We start from the raw sequence: 23,179 nt of genomic DNA, 5'->3' as shown, positions 1-23,179 counted from the left end.
AAGTCCTAGTGGACACTGAAAGAACTGCAGTTTGTAATGTTTCTGCATCAGCTTTGTTTTAAAAGACTGAGGTTCCCACTGGGGACAGATATGCTGGTAGGGGGCGCCGATTATAAAGTCCCACACACTACAAATACAATTTCTCCACATTTAGCTCTAAAACATCACTTTTTCTGCAGATTTAGAGAAAAAATTGTGAAATATATTTGTCAAATATTATATATGTGTTGAATGTTATTCATAGATGTTAAAAATGAATTTCCTGATTCTAAATATTTTGCTAAGACTAAAAATTTATCAAAGATTTATAAATCTTAAGCAAAGATTTCTAAATATTTAGCTACAATTTCTCAATATTTAGCCAACAGGCAAATCCACACTCCCACCCGCCGGGTCGTACCAAAATAAAAGTCTGAGGAAGTGGTTTTGAGAAAGTCCAGCTCTTCTTCTTCCATGTCGGCCTCAGGATCTTCAACAGCGCCATCACAGCACTTGGTACATTTATTTTCTAGCAGCTGATTTAGACGACTGTGTTTGACTTTCTCTAAATCCACTTGGCTGGATCGCTTCCTCCAACTTTTATTTTGGTACTTCCTGTGGGAGGAAGTAGGAATTGGCATGTTAGATAAATATTTAGAAATCTTTGCTTAAGATTTATAAATCTGTGATTAATATTAAGTCTGAGCTCAATTTTTAGAATCAGGACATTCATTTATAACACTTTTGAATAACATTCTGTATTTAGATAAAATTTTCATGATTATATATATTTGACAAATATACTTCGCAACTATTTCTCTAAATCTTAAGAAAAAGTGATGTTTCAGAGCCAAATGTGGAGGAATGTTATTTATAGTGAGTGCAACTTCGTAATCAAACGCACACACACATATATATATATATATATATATATATATATATATATATATATATATATATATATGTATATTTGTAAGTATTATTAATGTATGCACCCTATCTGGAGTAAGACTGTAGGATTCTGAATCATCTGGCGACCCCCCCTCGGCATTCTGCGACCCCCTGGGGGGTCATGACCCCTACTTTGGGAACCCCTGCTCAAGAGGACACTGGAGAAACAGATTTTAGCTCTTCAGCATTGTCTCATATATCTAGACTGGCTGTTGCTGCTTGGTTAAAGTCTCCTCTCCTCCTCCAGTCTCTGCTCTGGCTCCTGTCTCTTTAAGAACTGATGTTAAAGTCCTGGTTCCTGTTCCTAAAGCTCTACACGGCCTTTATGCTGCAGCTCCATCAATGAGGTTCTAGAATGTTCATCATCAAGCACAGAGAGCTTTCTGTCTTTGTGATGTCACCACATTCTGCCCTGATGATGTCACTACATTCTGCCCTGATGATGTCACTACATTCCGGAACTCTCTGAGCTCTCAGTAATTTTACAGGAAACCAAGGCCATGTCCACACACAGTCAGGTATAGTATTTAAAAAACAAATATCCCCCCATATGATTTTGAAAATTCTTTCGTCCACACGCAGTGGACAAATCTGCCGGTGAGTAAAGCTTGACACATGCCAAACCCATACTGGGCGGGGTTTTCTGATGTAAACCTGTGCCATCCAATCAGAATGACCCCCTGTCATCCAGCTGTGACGTTTGAGAACAAAAAACTCAGTTTGAAATAACATTTGTTATGATTTGGCGCTATATAAATAAAGATTGATTGATTGATTGATTGATTGTTTACAGTCGTCCACACAAAACTGGACTTTTCCAAAATCTTCACTTTGGTCAGGGTTTTCAGAAAAGGTTGTTTTCAGTGACGTCAAACTGCAGTTTTGTGTGGACGACAGGTCTGAACGTATAAAATAATACGTGGTTTTTCAGATCCACGGCTACGGACATGACCTGAAGACCGTTACTGTTAATCAGCTTTGACTTCATTATGATAGTCAGGGTTTTAACAGTTAAAAAACATACTTCTTTTATTTATATTTCTGCAGTAGTAGTAATCTGACCTTTTTAATTTTAAAGAGGGGATATCTCCATGTATCTTTCCATGATTTACAGCTCAGAAAATCCCTGATATCCTCGCCTGTCTGAAACACTTTGAGGGTTTTCACACTGTTTCTGGAACCAGTTCCGTTCTGGTTTCTCTGAACCTTGGTGCTTTCTAGCAAAGCAGCACGTGTTCACACCAGTTGAAGCAGAATGAGAGTGAAGGGCATTTCTGTGTTACTCAGGTGGAAGGACCCGGTGTGAGGGGTGAAAATTGTTGTTGTTTTTTAAAAAAAAAAACAAACTCTGTATGAAGAACAGGACAACAGTTCAGATGTAGTAAAATTGGTGTTCAACATGACAAAATGTGCTTTTTCAATGCCTTTTTTCTATACAATTGAAAATACAATTATCTGCTTTAAATAAGAAGTGATTTGTTTTTCTTTGTATAAACTGTAAACAAATAAATCAAACATGACTGTAAATAAATTAAACGCTCTCATATTAAAGTAGAACTCAAAATATAAGTGTACTGCACACTCCTCTCCATTTTCATCTACTTCCTGCTCATTTTAAACAAAGAATAGGACACGCCCATCGATGACATCATAGACTGTGAGCTGGAACAAACTTCTTTTGGCTCCAAAACATTTTTTTTCTTTGTTTTTTGAGAAATTTTCCAGTTTTCTGGAAATAAATTTTTTAAAATTATTTTTAATGTGACAACTTCAAATTCAAGCAAAGCCAAACATCGAACAGAACTCACTTTAAGTAAGAGGCTGACAAACAAATCTGTTGGCACAATAACTTTTATTCAATCAAATTTAACTTCCAATTTCTGACCTTTTGTGTTGTACACTGTTGGTTTTGTGGTTCCTGTGGCAAACCTGTTCTGGGGTGATGACAGGCAGAGACACTAGTTATAGTAAAATATACAAATGTGGTTGGAAAATATCAGTTAACTAATTTTTCAACCAAGACTCACCTGTTGGGTTTCCATCCTGACGGCAGCTGCAGCAGCAGGTCGGCGTCTCTGCACCTGAAGTCTGGTTTAGGAGTTGATGATGACCTGAGTCTGCTGTGGGCTCACATCAGAGACGCTGAGCCACTTCCTCTTTACCTTAAAGGAAATATCAACGTCCCACCTTCACCTGTCATTCTTCATGAGTCATGCTTCAGCCTGACCCCATTACACTAACCCAGTTGAAGTGTTTTTCAAAATAAAAGCCTCCTCCCACCAGGGTAGAGCAATTTTTTTTTACTTTTTCTATAAGAAAAATACGGAAGCGTATTGCTTTCACGTAAAAAAAATAAAAACGCAGGTTTTTAAGAGTAATTTATTCTTTGGTTTGTTTTTTGTGGTAATTAATTTTCTTTTTCTGATTAATATTTTTTATTGGTTTGTTTTTTGTTATAATTATTTTTGTTTTTATGAGTAATTTTCTTTGTGGTAATTAATTTTGTTTTTCTGATAAATATTTGTTATTGGTTTGTTTTTTGTTATAATTATTTTCTGTTTTTATGAGTAATTTTTTTGTGGTATTTGATTTTGTTTTTCTGATTGATATTTTTAATCGATTTGTTTTTTGTTATAATTATTTCTGTTATAATGAGTAATTTTTTTGTAGTAATTAATTTTGTTTTTCTGATTAATATTTTTTTGTCGGTTTGTTTTTGTTATAATTTTTTTGGGTTTTTATGAGTAATTTTTTTGTAGTAATTAATTTTGTTTTTCTGATTGATATTTTTTATCGATTTGTTTTTTGTTATAATTTTTTCTGTTTTTATGAGTTATTTTTTTCCTCCTGTTTTAAGGAGTAATTTTTTTTCCTGAAGTATTGAGCTACTTCAAAATCCCACCAGAACCTCCAACCTGCAGACGACTCCCGTGGATGTGTGGTGGCTCCTGCGTCCCAGCACATATATGCTTTATCCTTAATTTTCTACCGGGCCGTACCAGGTCAATAAAGGTAAGGTGTTAGCCACACACAGGGTATAATACCCTTGTTATGATTTTGACTTTATCCTTAAATTTTATATAAGCCTATTGTTCAATGTAATACTTAAGGAATAGACGGAGATGTGGCATTAAAAAAATGCATTGTTTCTACATTGGAAAGCTGGTAGAAAGTTCAGGATAAGGCACATATGAGCCGAACAGGATCTCTGATCCGAGCGGGACACAGGAGCCACCACACATCCACAGGAGTCGTCTGCAGGTTGGAGGTTCTCACGGGATTTCTAAGTAGCTCGATACTTCAGGAAAAAATTACTCCTAAAAATAGGAGGAAAAAAATTACTTATTAAAACAGAAATAATTATAACAAAAAACAAACCAATGAAAAATATTAATCAGAAAAACAAAATTAATTACCACAAAAAACAAACCAATGAAAAATATTAATCAGAAAAACAAAATTAATTACCACAAAAAACAAACCGAAGAATAAATTACTCTGAAAAACCTGAGTTGTTTTTTTTCTTCAAGTGAATGAAATACGCTTCAGGTGTAAAAAAAAGAAACAGACGCTCTCCTTCTTTATCAGCTCAGGTGAGGTGTGACCTGAAAAACAGTCATGGATCAAACAGGTGAACTGATAACACGACACACAGAGGAAATACCTGCAGCTCACCTGAGCTGGAGAGTTTACAGGCTGAACCTTTGCCTCTGTTAAATAGGTTAACCACACGCTGCACCTGCTGCTCGTTAACACCTGACTTAAGGTGGGCTGACCTTTAAGGTGGACTGGACCCTGTCCTAGAGATAAGAACGCTCACATGAATTAAAAAAACACGCCTCACATGTTGTGAAGTTTCAGCTCCTGAACGTGATCGAATGAATCCAGGTCAGAGCAGATCACAGCTTCAGATTTATGATTCAGCCGTAAAAACAGGAGGACAGACCAGAGGAGGACAGACCAGAGGAGGACAGACCAGAGGAGGACAGACCAGAGGAGGACAGACCAGAGGAGGACAGACCAGAGGAGGACAGACCAGAGGACAGACCAGAGGACAGACCAGAGGAGGACAGACCAGAGGAGGACAGACCAGAGGAGGACAGACCAGAGGTGTTCACCGTGTTTCAGATGCAGCTCTCTGTGTTGTTGCTGGCGGCCCTCCTGGCTCTGGGCTCAGATGCTCTGCAGGACGAGGAGGACGAGGAGAGGAAGAAGGAGCCACAGCCTGAAGGAGGTAAACAGGAAGTGATTAGTTTGTCTTTTCAGATTTTTAACGAGTTGTTTAATGATCATCATCATCCAGTTCAGATTTCACCTGTAAGAGAGCGTCCAAGGTGTTAGTCTTTCAGCCCTGGGTTTGGTCTGTCAGGCTGGTCACTTCACAATAAGACATGTTTGGCTTATTTAACTAAAATTCTTTTTTTTTTCATCTAAATGTACAAGTAATAAATCACTAGTGTCCCAGGCTCCTGTTTTCCCTGTGAGTACAGCACCCCCTAGTGCCTGCAGCATAAATGTTTTTTGTATCCTGGGAGATACACACATCTGGCAGGCTGTGTGTGTGTTTGAACTTTTTATTTTAAGGAAAAACTTAAGGAGGGGATGGGTCAATTACCAGGTCATGTGACTTCATGCCAGCATTCAAAACAACATTAATACATTTCTATCAGATTTCAAAATGGCAGCCTACGTAGAAAAAGACAGTGACCATGAGGCAAGTCTTAATTATTTTCATGTAAATTATATTTTGGCAGGACTTGTTTTAATAAAATATTTTTCTTTAAGGATGAATGTATGTGTTGTTTTTTAGAGATAATGAATTACGTCTACACAGTTTTGATAATCAGGTGTTGAATGTCTGTATCCTGTGGGATACATTGTCCAGACAGGGGTATAAAAAGGGAAAATTTGATCACAGATACAAAAGTTTTTTAAGGACTAGAATATATAGATCCTCAGTCATAGAAAGTTGTAAAATATGAAATTATTGTTTACTCTTTATTTTCCAATTAAATATATATACATACATATTACGGAAGCGTATTGCATTCACTTGAAGAAAAAAAAACAACTCAGGTAAAATAGAATAATTTATTCTTTGGTTTGTTTTTTGTAATAATTATATCTGCTTTTATACAGAGAGGGGATACAGAGTGTAAAATTGGAAATAAAGATCAAATTTTGGAAAAAAAATCATGGAAATGTTTTTATTTTTTTATTTTATTTTTATTTTATTTTTTTAGTTTCTGTTTTTTGCTTTTGTTTAATGTTTGTTACTTTTTTGTTTTCATTTTTTTTTTTTTGTGCGTTTTTTTCATTTCATTTTTTTTATTTGTTTTTTTAGTCCGTTTTTTTCATTTAATTTTTTTATTATTTTTTTTATTTATTTATTTTTATTTTATTTTATTTTATTATTTGCTTTTGTTTGTTATTATAGCCTAGATACATTAGAAAATAGCAATGAAGTAATTTTCATAAATATCTATATAAGCTTTCCCATTGAAGGGTTAAAAATATCCTCTTGAAATGTTTCAGGAGGAGATTTCTGACCTTGATTCAGCATTTTTATTCAGATTGTGACCCGTTGTTGAAGGTCGTGCCCTCGTTAGCATCAAATGTCAAACAGGAAGTCAGTCTAACTCCTCCATACAGTTTGTGATCTGTTTGAAATTCTGATCATATGATCAAGACCCAGCCCTTAAAATGTCCGTTTCTCCACTACTGTTATAGCACCACCTTCTGGAGACACATGGCACTAACTTTCAACTACAGTAATCCCTCCCAAATCTGAAGCTGTTACTCAGGTTTTCAGTTTGATGCCACAAAGATCTGAGATGTTTTAATTGGTGCCTCTTCTTCCCCCCTCCCCGTCACCAGTCCCCCGCCTGAACCCGGATCTGGAGGACCTGGTCCCTGAACTGACTGCTAACGGGTCCCTGCTGGCTGTCCTAACCCCTCCAGACTCTGAGAAGAAAAAAGCAGCACGGCCTCTCTCCTTCCTCTTCCAGGGCACCACCCTGAAGTGGCAGACCTCGTACGGCTCCGTCCCCTCCGGCGCCGTCCAGATCTACAACAGCCACGCCAGACGCTACGACTACGTCTGCAAATACGGCTGCTCTGCAGGCTTCTTCAACCCGAGCATGGGGCCTCGATGTCGGTACCCCCACGCTGAGCAGGAGCGGCTCGGGTACCCGTTCCAGATTCTGGTCAACAAAGACGGCCTCGAGGTCCTGGAGTGGAAGGACGGTTCGTGGGGCGGAGTGCCGCAGCACTCGGTCAAGACCTGCCAGGGGTTTGACGTTTATGTCGGGAGGAACACGTACGGTCTTGGGAAGGTCCACGTCCGACATGGGGCCTTCTTCCTGCCCTGGGAGGGTAAAGAGTACTGGTACAGGAAGTATCAAGTCCTGACCATCAACACAGACGTCTACAAACAGCGTCTGTCCAACGTCAGGTACAACACCAACGTCAGAGTCACCGAGCATCCTCCAGAGACCCTGCGCCAGTCCACCATCACCAACAACCAGTGCCGGCCCGTAGAGAAGACCGTCACACTCAGGGAGACGCACCAGGAGGAGAAACGATGGGACACCAGCGCCGCCATGACAGCAGGAGTCAGCGCCAGCCTCACCGCCCAGATCCCAGTCATCGGGTCTTTGGGCGTCTCTCTCAGCGAGGAGACGACGCGGCAGCTTTCTTCAGGCGCCACCGTCATGGAGTGGACCACGCAGTCCGTCTCCGTCACCCACACCGTCCCTCCAAACCACTCCTGCAGGGTCAGGATGCTGGGACGCAGGTACGAGGCCGACGTCCCCTTCGCGGGCCGGCTCAGTCGCTCCTACAGGGACGGGAGGAGCACGGCGGCGTCCATCAGCGGGACCTTCCACGGGGTCAACATGGGGGGCGTCCACTCGGTGGTGGATCGCTGTCGACCTCTGCCCAACGCCAGGCCGTGCTCCTGAAGACGAGGGAAGCTGAGAGACGTGAAATACTAAAGAAATGTCTGCAAGAAAAATCTGAAATGACTTCATGGAAAAAAAAAAGAAATGTAAAAGTTTTAGAGTTTTTACTTCAACATCAAGGGGGAAAAAATGAAAATATTAAAAAAAAGTTGAGTTTCCCTCAAAACTCTGTTTAGTCAGATATTTCCTGCTTTACATAAATTTAGAGTCTAAGTGTTTTTGTAAAAACGTATCATGTGCAAACATGTTTCATTTTGTGTTTCTCTGATCATGCTCATGGACGTCATTGTACATTTTTCTGTGTTCAGCTTTCAGTAATTTTGTATTTCTTTTTTTATTTGTTGATCAACCAGACTTTTTTATTTTTTTTTCTGTCAGTGGGCTGATCTTTATTAAATGTGGCTTTATATTTATGTATGACTTGATTAAAGTTGTGGTAGAGATTAAACTGACTTTGATTAACAACCAAAGCTGTTACAAGGTTTTTATTTTGTTTTTATTTTATTTTGTTTTTGTTTTATGTTTTTAATTTTTTTTTATTTGTTTTCATTTTTCTTTTTTTTGTTAGTTTTTTATTTTAGTTTTTTTTTTTAGTTTTTTTTTTGGCGTTTCTTTTATAATTGTGTTCATTTTTTTATTTGTTTTCTTTTTTTGTGTTTTTTAATTTTAGTTTTTTTTTAATTTTATTTTGATTTTATTTTTAAGTTTCTGTTTTGTTTTCGTTTGTTTTTGCTTTTGTTTTATGTTCTTAACTTTTTTGTTACTTTTTTTGTTTTTTTTTTAAGTCTGTTTTTTTTCATTTAATTTTTTAATTTTTGTTTTTTTATTTTATTTTTTCTTATTTGCTTTTGTTTTTTGTTTGTGGTAATTTTTATTTGTTTTCATTTTGTTTGTTTTTTTTCATTTTTTTTCATTTTTTTAATTTCATTTTTTATTTCTGCTTTTTGTTTTGCTTTTTTTGCTTTATTTTTTCAATTTTTAGATTATTTGTTTGTTTGTTTTTTTATTTCTTAATCTAATTCAACTAAAATCAGTGAAACATTTAAAACAGAAAAATAAAAAAATAAAACTATTTGATGTGCTTATCAAGAAATGAGTCCTTTTCCTTTATTTTTCCTGTATCAGAAATTTTTACAATGCCTTAAATTATTATTATCATTATTTATTTATTTATTTATTTTTCAAACATGAGGTCAAAGTGAAATCTCTGTCAAATACAGAAAAAAAACAGACATTTAATCACATATTGGGAAAGGAGTGGAATGAAGTATAAACTTATTAATTCCCACCCCTTTACCAAACAATTATTTACAAGCAAATGCAGATGTTATGCACTTACTGTACATGAACACAAACCTCACAAGCTGGAAGCAGAAGGTTGGGCCCTGGTTGACGCTCACGTCCTCTTTGCATTTCATGGACAGTGACGTCTCCACAGTTAATGAAGGAAGCTAAAAACCAGATAAGAATCAATCTCATGTTTTAAAACATGCGAAGAACCTTGAAAATGCTCATGTAGTGTTTTGAGAATGAAACCTGACTCAGTCTGTTTTCTTCCAGGCTGTAAATAACGTCCTCCTCACTGTGCACTGCTTTAAGAAGCTGTTAAAAACTGGACTGAAAGCTCTGCCCAACCCTCAAACAGAGCTGAGGAAATATATTATTTCTTTAATAAGTATAAGAGGGAAACACTGGCTCAAGGTTTGTCCATTTCTTAATCTTAACATTTTAACTTCTTCAACTCGACAGTAAAATAATTTATGTGTGTGCTGATAATTCTGAAACAAACTGACAAAGAGTTTTATATCCAGTAAAAACAGGATCTTTGAAGCGTCTCTGTCTCAGCTCCACCTCAGAGACTCTCAGGTCTCACCAGGTGTCCTGACGAGCTCAGCCTGATCACCTCCACCTGTCTCCACTCAGCTCGTCAGGACCAGGGAGCGCTGTGATTGGCTGAGAGACGGTTTAAAAGCGCTGCACTGCTTCCTCCAAATCACATCACCTCTGTGGTTCCTCTTGGGTCAGCTCAAGAACTTTGAGGCATCTCGGTTTGTGTTGGATCAGAACTCTGGCTGCAGCGATGGGACTTTCACTACGGTAACTTCTTCTTCTGTAACTTCCTGTGTTTGGCTTTTCCTGCTGAGTCATGCTAACCTGTCTCTGGCCTTCCTGCCGAGTCATGCTAACCTGTCTCTGGCCTTCCTGCTGAGTCATGCTAACCTGTCTCTGGCCTTCCTGCCGAGTCATGCTAACCTGTCTCTGGCCTTCCTGCTGAGTCATGCTAACCTGTCTCTGTGTTTGCAGAGTGGTGCTGATCTGGCTGATGTTTGTTGGAGAGCTTCATGCCATCAAATGTGAGTTCCTGTCAGACTCGGCTCTGCAGAGTTTCCCCCTGATGGAAAGATGCCTCAGACTAAACTCTTCTGTCTCTTTCTGCACAGCTCTCTCCAAAACCATGGATCCTGTGCCCAGGGTGGAGGCTAGGCGCCAGATGACCCTCATCCAGCCCAGGCCTCAGCTCAGGCAGCATGTGACCCAGTACGAGGCCCCGGCTCAGTCCCACCTGGACGTGATCGCGGTGGCTCAGCCTCAGCTCCACATCGTGCCTGCGCCTCAGCCTCGTCCCGTCCCTGTGGTTATCAAGCCCAGACCTGTTCAGGAGCAGCTGATCCTGATCCATCCCATGCCTGCCATTCGCACACAGCCCCCTCCACAGACCTACTACCCCCCTCAGCCTGTGCTGGAGCGCCAGCCCCGCCCAGTGGTTAACCGCAAGGTGGTCATGATCCAGCCTCAGCCCCACGTTCACTTCCAGCCCCAGGCTCAGGCTCAGCCCCAGCCCCAGATCGTGGTGCAGCCCCAGCCAGCACCTCAGAGCAGGGTGACCGTCATCGGCGCTCCTCAGCCCGTGGTTCAGGTTCATGGAGCGATGGGAGGTGGTCTGGGCTCTGGCTATGGTTACTCCCAGGGAGGACTTGGCAGTGGCGGTGTAGTCTATCATCCCCAGGCAGGTTCAGGAGGCCACGGGGTCTACTATGGACCTAGCTCCTACAGCACGCCCCACTACTCCAGGTCTATCCCACAGGTGTCATTCAACCAGCCCGGGGTCATGGTCCAGGGTGGTGCCCCCAGCTTCCAGGCTATCAAGAGTTAGGCCCCCCAGGCCCGGACTCCTGACCTGAAGGGTGAGCTGAACGCTTCAATGTTTAAATCTTTGCTCTGAGGCCCTGAAGTCTAACCTTGCCTTTCTCATTGCAGATCTCTTGGTGGTCTCAAACGGCTCCTTGTTGGACCTGAAGCAGACTTTAGAAAATAAAATCTATTTCGCTGACAATTTCCTTGTTTGCCTTTTACTTCACCATGCAGTGTGCTTACCTGTGTTTATAGGGTTAGCAAAGTCCCCCTCTGCTATCTTTAAGTGTCTGAACTTCCTGTTAACACTCCCAAACCCTGGAAGTGTCTGGGGAAAGAGCTTTCAGTGGTCATTAGTTGACTTTGCAAAGGTACACTGACCATTGCTTAAACGGTAAGGGATGATTCTTTAAGGGGCCATCATTATCCACAGGTTTTCAAACCTCAGAGCTTTTTGTGTGGTTTATGCTCTACTAGCCAGCAGGCTACTCTTCCCCCAGTGTAGCTAAATTTTAACACCCCCTGGTGTCAGTATGGTGGTATCAAGTATGTTGCTGGAACAAGTCACTGAAGTTTGTGCAAATGAGCATTGCATGGCAATGTTTTAATGCATAGTCTAACAGGAAATACCTATAACCAACAACAAATTGTCTTATTGGACAGCCATAAAACTAAAGATGATCAAATATGCACCACAACACTCTGACCAAAATCCAGACCTCAGTCTACAAACTCTGACTGAACATGGTAAAGTAGGGGAAATATGAGTGTCAGTGCAGTGAACAATGATTCAGTTTTGAAAGCACAAGGACTTTAAAATGCCAAGTGATTTTATTAAGTTTAAAACTGATTATAATGGAAAGGATGGACAGATTTCACATTACTTTAGTTAGAACATCATAGAGTTAGTGATGGGCGCTTGAGGCTTTGTTGAGGCTCCGACACCTGATTTGAAAAAATGCTTCATTGCTCGAGTCTTCAATGATACAATGCTCGAGTAGGTCCTCTAGTGGTCAATAAAATGAAGTGCAGTTGAAATGATGATGAAGTCATTGTTTCATGAGTCATTTGGGATTAGAGCCGCTAATGCGTTTTTGTTGGCGTACACCCCATGGATGAATGGTTTCACGCTCACTCACACAATAAAATACATTTTGAAAAATAAAAATAAAAACAATATTTGTGACGTCTAACTGAAGTTCACAGTAGCTCCATACTTAAGCCTGACAGTGGTCATATTACACCCTAAAACTAATTTAAATATCACATAGCTTAAAAGATTTTGATGATAATTTGACGCCAGATGTCTAATATTTTTAATTAAAATTTATTATTATTGGCATGTTTGGACAAGAACTGAACTCACAAATTCCAGTTACGAGTCCATTATAGTAGCAGTTCACTACAAAGCACCTTTATGTGACATGATTCTGTGTGATATATAATTCTCATGTTATGATGCTTAGCCCTACAATAACTGTTGTACTTTACTCAGAGTAGTCTATCATGTAATGTTGGATCTTCAGTACTGAATGGAACTGTCAAACCGAACCTCTGCCAATCAGGTGCTTCGTTTGATGTCTGAGCCACAGCAGTGGTTCGATACACTCAACTGTTTCATACGTCACTCAACTGTTTCGGACGTCACTCGTCACATGACCGATACACGCTCCGGCACAGTGCTTCGATACGTTTGCTTCATGAGCTACGGCGCATGTGTCGGAGCCTCGGGTATCAGCGGACCATCACTAAGTAGAGGATATTGGAATAAGACAGACTTGAAGATGGAAGCTAATCAAAAATACTGATAAAGTAGATGGCGAAGATCATTTCAGACTCTTTCTCTTTCAGGGACACGTTGCAGAGTCCTCCAGAAACTCACACTTTTCAAATGAGACCTGAACGTCCAGGTGAGGGTGGTCATGTGTGTCTCCCGTGCAGAGAAAGGGATGGTGAGCTTGCTTTGGTAACTCATTATTTGGATGGTGCAGGATTTGCGTGGAGGGGCTGTGAGCTTTTATCAGGACCTGACTGGTACACACCCCAGGATTGCGGAAAATTCAATAAAATACCAAACATGACCCCCTACATCCCGTAATATGCTCTCTAGCGCCACCTAGGCACTAAAACTGCCCTAGCGGCCAGTATCGTAGAGAGTTCAAACCAACGTCAAAATGTTTGTCTCATTGAGACCCAAAACTCATACACTGATACCCCTGACCTATCTCCAACAGGAAGCTGGCAGTTTGCCTCTCAAAATCAGACTTTACCACTTTTTTACCCTTTCTACAAAAATGATCTCCTCTGAAACCATAAGTGGTACTGGCTTGAAAATCACACACATTACAGACTAGACCCTGCTCTACAAACGATATGAGTGACTTTGATGTTTCAGACCCGGTTTTTGAATAGTGAGCCCTCAAAGTCGGTGAACGCTCTCAGCTCCCTCCATGTTAACAGATTGGTAAACGCTTTTCAGATTAAGCAGTCTGCCGCGTTTGGGCCTCTAGACAAAAAAGTAAAAGTCGTACAGCTTTAAAAAGGACATAGTTGATTCCTGACAAAATTTCCAACAAATATATTACTTTTATTTTATTTATTATTTTTTTTAACACAGATTAGGTCAACATTCTGGCCTATATGACGAGTTGTTTGTAAGGTTTTGTGATTTTGTGAATTTGAATCCTCTCTCTGCTGCTGCAGTTCTATGATGATGTCACACTGATTAAGAGTTCCGTGATGATGTCACAGTGATTGGGAGTTCCGTGCAGCTGGTCATGTGACTCAGCAGAGGAAATAATAATTAGTATCAACTGTCATAGCACTAAGAGGACAGAAAGGGATGAAACCCTGACTGTGGAGGTGAAACCGACATGAGGGACCAGCGAGAGCATCAAAACTCATCCAGCACTGCTTCCACCTCTTTTCAGACACACTTGGTGAATATTGTGCCTTCTAGTAAAGCAGGGAAAATGCTATGTTTTTCTCGCACACACATTATAAATGTATTAGATTTAATACATGTATGACCCCCTACATCCCATAGTGTCCTCTCTAACACCAACTAGACACATTAACCCCTGTAGTTTCCACTGGGAATGTCATAAACACATCAAACCAACGTCAAAATGTTTTTCTCATTGACACGGGAAAACCATACGCTGACACCCTGACCTTTCCCAGACAGGAAGTCGGCTGTTTACCTTTACAAATAACATTTACACACATTTTTACACTCTTTGATCATTTATTTCACCCCCTAAGCATGCTCAGAAACTCACCAAAATTGGCACACATATTATGAGTGCCCAAAAATTCCATATGATACCAAACATGACCCCCCCCCAACATCCCATAATATGCTCTAACTGGGGCTAGGACTGTCGTACAGAGATGAAACCAACACCAAAATATTCGTCTCATTTACACGTGTGGTATGACAGACCAACCTGCAAGAGACCCGAGGACCTGTCTAATGCTGCTTGCAGCTTTAATTCTGCAGTGGTCTGTTCAAACTTGAGAGTCTATCAATAAAATGAAGAGCCAGGTTACGTTAGCTCTGCTTGGTGAGGTTGGAGTTGGTAGATGAGCTCTGGTAGGACAGAACCAGGATTCACTAACGTTACACGTTACAGACACGTGTCAGAGCACCGGGCTGTGAGGAGAGAGAAATATAGCAGCTGCTAAGCTACGCTACAAACTGACAAAGTTAGCTTGTTGTCAGGTTTCAGAGCGTAGCTCTACCTAACTGTTGGTAAATACCTTACCTCATGGAGCTGGATCTGGGAAAAAGTTGACTTGAACAAAAAAACAAAACAAAAACAGTAATTTCCAAAACAAACACACATCTTGTTCAGTGTGTGTGAGACTCCAGGCCAGAGGGTGGTGCTGCAGTCCACTTCAGCCTGATAGTCCTCACAGTCCCTTTGAGTGTGGGACTGCAGGGTCAGTTCATTTTGGTCCAATGTTCAATCATTCTTCTTCCTAGATGAAGCCTTTAAATGACAGTTTATTCATTTTAAAACAGAGCGTTTCTTTGTCTTGATCAAACACTGACCCTGGTGAGGGTTTAAGTTTTCCTGAGGAGGTAAAAACAACATCAAAGTGTGCTGGGGACTGAGGATGTGGCTCAGTTCATGCCCTGGGTGAAATCTTTTGGCTTTGGTTGAATAGTTTCTTCCAGAGAAAAGCCCACTGAGCAGGAGAGGTTTAGGGTGGCTGCCTGTGTTTGATATCAACATTAGCTTATTTATTTTCCAGTTCCAGGAACTTCTGTAAAAGAAGTGTTTAATTAGAAACATGCCAGGTCTCCTCCAGGTTTATATCCTAAAACGGCCTCGGCTTAGAGCCACACGGTAAAGTTTGGCACAGCAGGAGTCAGAAAGGTTAATGTTGACGTCCCTGAGTCGGACTGAATCTACCCGCCCTCTGAGTTTCGATGTGACCGGCGTAGACTTGTTTCTGTCTGCTCTGTGGAAATAAAGACTTGTTTCTCTCTGACTCTCTGAGGAGCAGAGCTGAAAGTGAAAGGCGTTGAAACACGGTGGTCTCTGTCAGATTAAATGAGGAGCAGGAATAAAAACCTGTGGTTTGGACAGTTTCTGCTCTTGGTGCTGATTAAACCAGCTCACACACACATGCTTGAAAAACCCGTCATGAGTTTAGATTTATTCATATTTTCATTTTATAGACACGTTGGTTATAGAGGAGTGTTTTGTTCATGGTGTTTCCGGAAAGTTTGATGTGTTTCATAACATTTGGAGTCAGTTTTTAAGTTTTTTGGTCTTTAAGAAAACTTCTATCAATGAAACCTTGAAGTGGTCGGGGAGTATGGAGGAGTATTGGTGGATCCACCAATAGGCAAATTGTTCAATCCAAGACACAGTTGTATATATATTTTTACATTTTTACTTTTATTTTAATGTATTTATTATCCATTTATTTAATTGTCTATTTTTTAAATTTTAAGTTTTTATTTTTATTTATCTATTTATTTATTTTACTCATGTGCATAAATATTTTTTTTATTTTTTTGTTTTTATTTTTATTTATCTATTTATTTATTTATTTATGTATTTTACTCATGTGTTTATATTTATTTAAATTTTTAGTTTTTATTTTTATTTATCTATTATTCATTTACTCGTGTGTTTATTTTGTAATTTTGAGTTTTTATTTCTATTTATTGATTTACTTTACTCATATATATATACATTTTAAATTTTTAGTTTTATTTATTTATTTATGTATTTTACTCAAATATATATATATATATATATATATATATATATATATATATATATATATATATATATATATATATATATATATATATATATATATATATATACTTTTTTAATTTTTAGTTTTTATTTTCACTTTTATGTATTTTTAATTTTGGCAGTTTTGGTCCTCCCTAGAGGAGTCATTGTTTGGTAGAATTACTTTCTTGAGTCACGTATGACCCCCAAACATCTGTTTTATCAGTGTTAAATATTTTGTATCATGTTGTGTTCAGTAAAGTTGGTTTTGTCCTTTGACACGTTAATGTCACTGTTTCCTGAGATGTTTATTATGAAACCAGTGACAGAGAGAAACTTTGGGGTGAACTAAATGTCAGAGGACGTTGAGTAAATGAGATGTTAGATGAAATGTTGGATCTTCAGCAGCTGAATCTGTCAGAGGGATGATGATCTCCACCTCAGAGACTCTCAGGTCTCACCAGGTGTCCTGACGAACTCAGCCTGATCACCTCCACCTGTCTCCACTCAGCTCGTCAGGACCAGGGAGCGCTGTGATTGGCTGAGAGACGGTTTAAAAGCGCTGCACTGCTTCCTCCAAATCATATCACCTCTGTGGTTCCTCTTGGGTCAGCTCAAGAACTTTGAGGCATCTCGGTTTGTGTTGGATCAGAACTCTGGCTGCAGCGATGGGACTTTCACTACGGTAACTTCTTCTTCTGTAACTTCCTGTGTTTGGCTTTTCCTGCTGAGTCATGCTAACCTTTCTCTGGCTTTTCCTGCTGAGTCATGCTAACCTGTCTCTGGCCTTCCTGCTGAGTCATGCTAACCTGTCTGTGTTTGCAGAGTGGTGCTGATCTGGCTGATGTTTGTTGGAGAGCTTCATGCCATCAAATGTGAGTTCCTGTCAGACTCGGCTCTGCAGAGTTTCCCCCTGATGGAGAGACGCCTCAGACTAAACTCTTCTTTCTCTTTCTTCACAGCTCTCTCCAAAACCATGGATCCTGCACCCAGGGTGGAGGCTAGGCGCCAGATGACCCTCATCCAGCCCAGGCCTCAGCTCAGGCAGCATGTGACCCAGTACGAGGCCCCGGCTCAGTCCCACCTGGACGTGATCGCGGTGGCTCAGCCTCAGCTCCACATCGTGCCTGCGCCTCAGCCTCGTCCCGTCCCTGTGGTTATCAAGCCCAGACCTGTTCAGGAGCAGCTGATCCTGATCCATCCCATGCCTGCCATTCGCACACAGCCCCCTCCACAGATCTACTACCCCCCTCAGCCTGTGCTGGAGCGCCAGCCCCGCCCAGTGGTTAACCGCAAGGTGGTCATGATCCAGCCTCAGCCCCACGTTCACTTCCAGCCCCAGGCTCGGCCCCAGCCCCAGATCGTGGTGCAGCCCCAGCCAGCACCTCAGAGCAGGGTGACGGTCATCGGTGCTCCTCAGCCCGTGGTCCGGTACCATCCTCGTGGCGGCTACGGCAGTGGCAGCTACGGCGGCTACGGCAGCGGAGGCTATGGCTACGGCAGCGGAGGTTACGGCCTGCCCCGTTACTCCAAGTCTGTGCCACAGGTGTCCATCGGCCAGCCCCGGGTCGTGGCCCAGGCTGGAAAACGCTTCTACTAGACGACGACTGTGAAGCTAAACCAGCTCCAGCTGCTGGTTCACGTCTCTGGTCCAAGTGTTCGGATTCTACTGCTGAGAAAAAGAATAAAACAAATAATCTTAATCTTTGTGTCTGACCTTTTATCCACTCTGGTCTCTGAAGGTTTAAACTAACTGGGTAAAAAATGGTTTCGCTTTGGTTCTGGTCTTTAAAAATGGTCACAACTCTCTGTTTAGACTTTGGTCTTAGTGGTTAGCTTTATCCAAAACCTGAAGGGCAGGGCCGTGGAAACTGACTAACTGCTCTTTAGTTTTAAAAGTTTCTGTTGGACTTTCAGACTTTAATCTCTAAAACTAGACAAACTTGGGTAAAATTGCACAAAACACAAACTTTAATGTTTCCTTCTGGGTAAAAACTCTGAACATGTTGGCTTCAACCTCAGTCAGCTGACGACCTCTCAGGTGATCCTGATACCTGCTGATTGGGGAGACGACCTGAGGACTGGAGTTGGCTCTCCTTCCACTGAAAGTTTATCCCAAAAGAAATCTAGTTTTAGTCTCAGTTCCTTTGCAAAAAGTTTAAATTGATAAAGTTAAACACTCCCCAGTTGTGATGGACTTGGTTTAGTCCTCTAACCAGTGGTCTACTTGTTTCAGCGGTGGTTGTTTTTAAAGTGATGTATAAATAAAGTTAAGATGGTCTCCTTTAAGAGTGAAATGAAGCTCCATCAGAACCAGCACAGGCTGAAGATCCTCTATGCTAACTGCTAACAGGCTAACTGAAGGGTGTTTAACTCCTGCAGTGGCTCCTTGTAGCTTTAAAAAATATTAATAAAATAGAGCTTTTCTTACAGAGGGTATTGATGGTTAAACAAAAAAAAATTATGCTTCTACATTTTGTTGAACTTAATAAGCATCACATCTTACAAAAACGCTGTCAAATTTTCTTAATTTTTGCAAATTTTTTGTAAAACTTTTTGGGTTTAAATTTTTAGACATTGTTCCCCATTTAGAAAAAAAAACATTTTTATTTTTTTTTTATTTTTTTGCAAGTTTTTTTTTAAAAAAGAACCTGCAAATTACTTAAATGCAGTTTTTTAATTTAGCATTTTTATCGATTACTTTTATTTCTTGCAAATTTATGACATTTTAAAGTTTTTAGAATTTTTGAACATTTTTTATATTTCCATTTTTAAATTATGCACATTTTTTAAATAAATGAAATTATGAATATTTCCTTTTTTAAAAATATTTGCAATCTTATTAAACCTAAAACTAAGACGCCTTATGTACTATCTATTGACACCAAAAAGTTTTGGTTTAGAAAACTATTGACTAGATTTTAACAATATTAAGAAATTTATTCAGTTTTTTGTTGATATTGTGAAGATAAAGTCGATTTTGTGTCTCCTTAATGACTTTAATCCAGGTGAGCTGAGGAAAAATGGCTACAAAGGAAGTAAAGGTTACAGACCCCTGGGCTAACTGCTAACAGGCTAACTGAAAGGTGTTCAACCTGTGGTTCTGGAGTCTTATGTGGCCCTGTGACTCCTTAGCAGTGGCTCCTTGTAGCTTTAAAAAATATTGTTGAAATAAAGAGTCCCATACTGTACTCACTGTACACATCAGACTGAATCCCCACAGACTCCACAAACACAATGACTAAATTTGCTGACAACACAACGAAACACACGACAGAGCAGAGATAGACACGCTGACAGACTGGTGCATGGACAACAACCTCACATTAAACATTAAAAAGACCAAAGTAATCATCAGTGATTACTGTAAAGATCATAAGGACCGTGCTAAAATAATCATCAAGGGGCAGGAAGTGGAACTGGTCACCAGCTTTAAAGGTCCCATGTTGCGCAAAAATCACTTTATTTAGTCTTTTAGTGAAATGTGTGGGTCTTTGTCTTTCCTCCCAGCCCACAAAATGTGATATTTAATGACCAAACCTGTTCTTAGTAGAGCTTGTTAATGTAAAATCCTGACCTAAAACCAGCTGTTTGGATTTTGGGGATTTGCCGACGTCAGTGAGTACCCCCTACCAGCCCACTCTTCTCCCCGGTAGGAGAATGCCAGAGTTGAAGAGCCATCACTGCTCTGTTTTTGTCTGTAAACAGCCACATAGCTCCATACTCAAGCTTCCCATCTCAGAAGAAGACAGACTAAGTGTCTAGAGTTCATTTATCAGGAAATGTTCCAGCTACACTCAGTAAAACTGAGCATGTGTGTGCTAGTCACTTCACGGCCGACTGCTTTTCCAACTTTGGACAGTCCAACAGAGGGCTAGCCAATAGACTGGTCCTGAATCCAGGCGCATTACCAACCATCCTCCAACAAACCTGGGACCCTGGAAATGTGAGTATTTTAAATGCTGTGTGCTGTGGAGCAGATGGAAGAGCTTTTCCTCAGTGTCCCCCCTGTCTCTGTGTTAGCTTCAGGATGCTAACTTTAGCTGCAGTTAGCCTGTTGTTTTAGCCTGTAATGTTACGGTAAACAAGCTTCTCTGTTTTCTAAACATTGTGCACTCGGAGCTCGTGGTGCCGCTCTCAGTGACGTGGAAGAGCGGGGCGGTATCAGCGGTGGCTCATTTACATATGAAGGCCACGCCCACTAAATCAGAGCGTTCTGAACAGAGGGGCTATGAGAGCCTGGAAACAATGCTGCTGTGCTTGATTTATTGGCTTTTTGGACCAAAACATGTTACTACCATTTCATGAAGACATCAATGATCCAGATTAAACTGAGGAAAGGAGCAGAACATGGGAGCTTTAACTCCTCCACCCTGGTAAGAAAGGCTCAGCAGCGGCTCTACTTCCTACGGACACTGAGGAAAAACCACCTGCCTGCTGAGCTGCTCAGAGCCTTTTACCTCTGCTCTCTCTAGCTCAGTCAGCTGATCACCTGGTAGTTTTGGTGTTATCGGCAGGTGAAGTCAGCGTCATGAGGTTTGTCAGTTGATGGAGGAGTGAAGTGTTTTAACTCCTTAGTGAAATGTTTTGATGTAAGCTGTTCCTGTGAGGCTCTCTGATTGGACAGTTTGAGCTGAAATGCTGTGTTGTGATTGGTTAATCTGGTTACAGGCTCATATTGTCTGATAGCAGCTCAGAGAAGATGTTATTTTCTTATGTGAAGACTTTGTTTCACAAAACCAGACAATATATATATATATATATTTAACAATTCAGGCTTCGTTTTTGTCATTCATAATCTTTAAATCAGACATGTCAGATGAATGTGGCTCACATGAAGCACAGTGTGCACTGATTAAACACACAAAAACAGACACAGACTCAGATTAGCTTTTTATTATCATTTCTGCAGAAAAACCACAAAAATACAAAATAAAAACTTTAACTAAGAGTTTATTGAACAGAAAGCTTCATTTCACTCTCTCTAGCTTCAGGTTACACTAGCTTCGTTAGGACAGAAATTATTGTTAGGTTTAGTAAAAGAGGAGGAGCTGGAGGAGGTGAGTCGTGTGCGTAGCTTATAACAAACCTCCAGACGACAAAAATATAAATAAACGCTGGAAAAGACGACTAAAGGCTGCGTGCTGTAAACCCAAACTCAGACCAGGCGCTCAGTGGTTCATCCCCAAAGCAGGTGATACAGGAAGTGCTCACACAGACAGGAAGTGTGGAGACCAGGTGTGCATGAAGAGTCAAAGACAGAAGAAAAAACATTTAGTGAAAAAAAAACAGTTTAAACTCTGATTTGTTTTTGTAAAAGAGGAAAAAAGATGTGTCTCTGGACGTTTTCTGATCATCAACAGTCAGAAAATGAATCCAGCAGATTATCACCACGTTAAACAGCTGTGAGTCGCCTTTTCCAGGACAACCCCGCAGAAAAATATCAACTCAAAACATTTCGTTTAAAGAATTAATGAGAATATACGAGGAATTAAAGAATAAGATGAGGCTGTCAGCTTTTTCTCCTTTTTACAAAAACAAAACCTCAGTTTTCAGACTCTTCAGAGACGAACATTTTTCATCCAGAGCTCAAACGTCTGACGGGAACCAGCCAGCCGGTCCCAACACCTCCACTCCTAACCACACGCTCCTGTTTCCGTCTGATCGCTCCGTTCATCTGGAAACAAACTGGGTTTAACAGGCAGTACCCTGACGCTCCACCAGGGGGCGACAGAGACTCTCAGAGCTCCCTCCGCTCCTCCTCTGAGGCTGAGGAGGTGAAAGCAGAGCAGTCTGTACCACAGAGCGAGCGTTTTTCAGCCGACCTCTCATTTTAACTTCAGGCCAGAGTTTCACGACTAAAAACAAACAGAAAAAAAAAACAAAGATGGCTTCCCTCCTCACCGTCACCAGCGCCACCATGTGGGCGCTTTAGGCTCATTCAGAGAAACCGAACAGGCACCGAGTGGTTCTGCTGCATCTCCCCGATCCACGGGGAGCGTCCATCCAGAGTCTGCTCCTTCACAGCTGATCAGTGGCTTCAGACGCTTACATCATCAGTGTGCGACGAGCAGAGCGCCACCTGGAGCTAACGGGTTAAACTTTAGAGGTTTTTACACAGAGATGGAAGAGATTACTGCGAAGAAAGTCGTCTTTCCCCTGATCATAAACATCTGATCGACTTCTTTCAGTTTGTGTCACTTTTTCTAACTTTGTAAAGAATAAAAAAGATGACATGGAAATTACTTCAACAGATCAGGATCAGAGCCGCTGAGGATCTGTGTTTACAGGTTCGGCCGGTGGGAAAAAAAAAACACTTTGTACATTTTTTTTCTCAAATATTTCTGAGATTCCTGTAAAAAAAAAAAGTCCCAAATCTGAGAAAAAAGGCCTGAATTTTGTGAAATTAATCCTGATTTTGACAGAAAATCTAACTCTATCAGAGAAATCAAAATTCTAAAAAAATCTCATCCTTAATTTAAAAAAAATATTACAACAATTTTCGGTTGTTGAGAAACAAAGTGAGAATTCTGGGTCAAAAATGAGGTCAGATATTTGGCAAAACTGTCAAATCTGACAAATTAAACTTTGAATGTGAAGAAAAAAGTCAAATTTCTCTCAAAAAATCAGAATTCAAACAGAATTTTTTTTTTTAAGAAAAATTACAGATCTCAGACAGAGAAAGTAAAAAAAAATTAAATAAAAAAATCAGAAATCTAACAAGAGAATTATTTGACAGGAAATCCTGAACTTTGGAAAAAAAATTATCATAGAAAAAAGTCAGAAATATGAGGGAAAAAAATGGACTTTAAACTTAAAAAAGACTTTTTTCCAGAGTCACAACTTATTTTACTCCCCGACATTAAGTTTAGAAATTCACAACAAAAACAGGAT

The 23,179-nt window shown here is 40.3% G+C and overlaps 3 protein-coding genes across 3 annotated transcripts; all 3 read left to right on the top strand.

Moving 5' to 3' along the window:
• Nucleotides 1-453: 453 nt before the first annotated feature.
• LOC141789998 (natterin-3-like) lies at nucleotides 454-7,892 on the top strand. The gene is made up of 3 exons (XM_074669620.1): nucleotides 454-495; nucleotides 4,867-5,164; nucleotides 6,808-7,892. The coding sequence occupies exons 1-3, from the start codon at nucleotides 454-456 to the stop codon at nucleotides 7,890-7,892; spliced, it is 1,425 nt and encodes a 474-aa protein (XP_074525721.1).
• Nucleotides 7,893-9,884: 1,992 nt separating this feature from the next.
• LOC141789895 (uncharacterized) lies at nucleotides 9,885-11,226 on the top strand. Its single transcript, XM_074669418.1, has 4 exons — nucleotides 9,885-9,989; nucleotides 10,197-10,246; nucleotides 10,334-11,077; nucleotides 11,151-11,226. The coding sequence occupies exons 1-3, from the start codon at nucleotides 9,973-9,975 to the stop codon at nucleotides 11,044-11,046; spliced, it is 780 nt and encodes a 259-aa protein (XP_074525519.1). The 5' UTR covers nucleotides 9,885-9,972; the 3' UTR covers nucleotides 11,047-11,077; nucleotides 11,151-11,226.
• Nucleotides 11,227-16,876: 5,650 nt separating this feature from the next.
• Nucleotides 16,877-17,988, top strand: LOC141789896 (uncharacterized). The gene is made up of 3 exons (XM_074669419.1): nucleotides 16,877-16,970; nucleotides 17,111-17,160; nucleotides 17,248-17,988. The coding sequence occupies exons 1-3, from the start codon at nucleotides 16,954-16,956 to the stop codon at nucleotides 17,883-17,885; spliced, it is 705 nt and encodes a 234-aa protein (XP_074525520.1). The 5' UTR covers nucleotides 16,877-16,953; the 3' UTR covers nucleotides 17,886-17,988.
• Nucleotides 17,989-23,179: the final 5,191 nt, after the last annotated feature.

Source organism: Halichoeres trimaculatus, unplaced genomic scaffold, assembly GCF_033239565.1.
Source record: "Halichoeres trimaculatus isolate MK-OKI-2021-1 unplaced genomic scaffold, fHalTri1.1 fHalTri1_scaffold_5, whole genome shotgun sequence".
NCBI lineage: Eukaryota > Metazoa > Chordata > Actinopteri > Labriformes > Labridae > Halichoeres > Halichoeres trimaculatus.
This window is presented reverse-complemented; position numbering and strand designations above follow the sequence as displayed.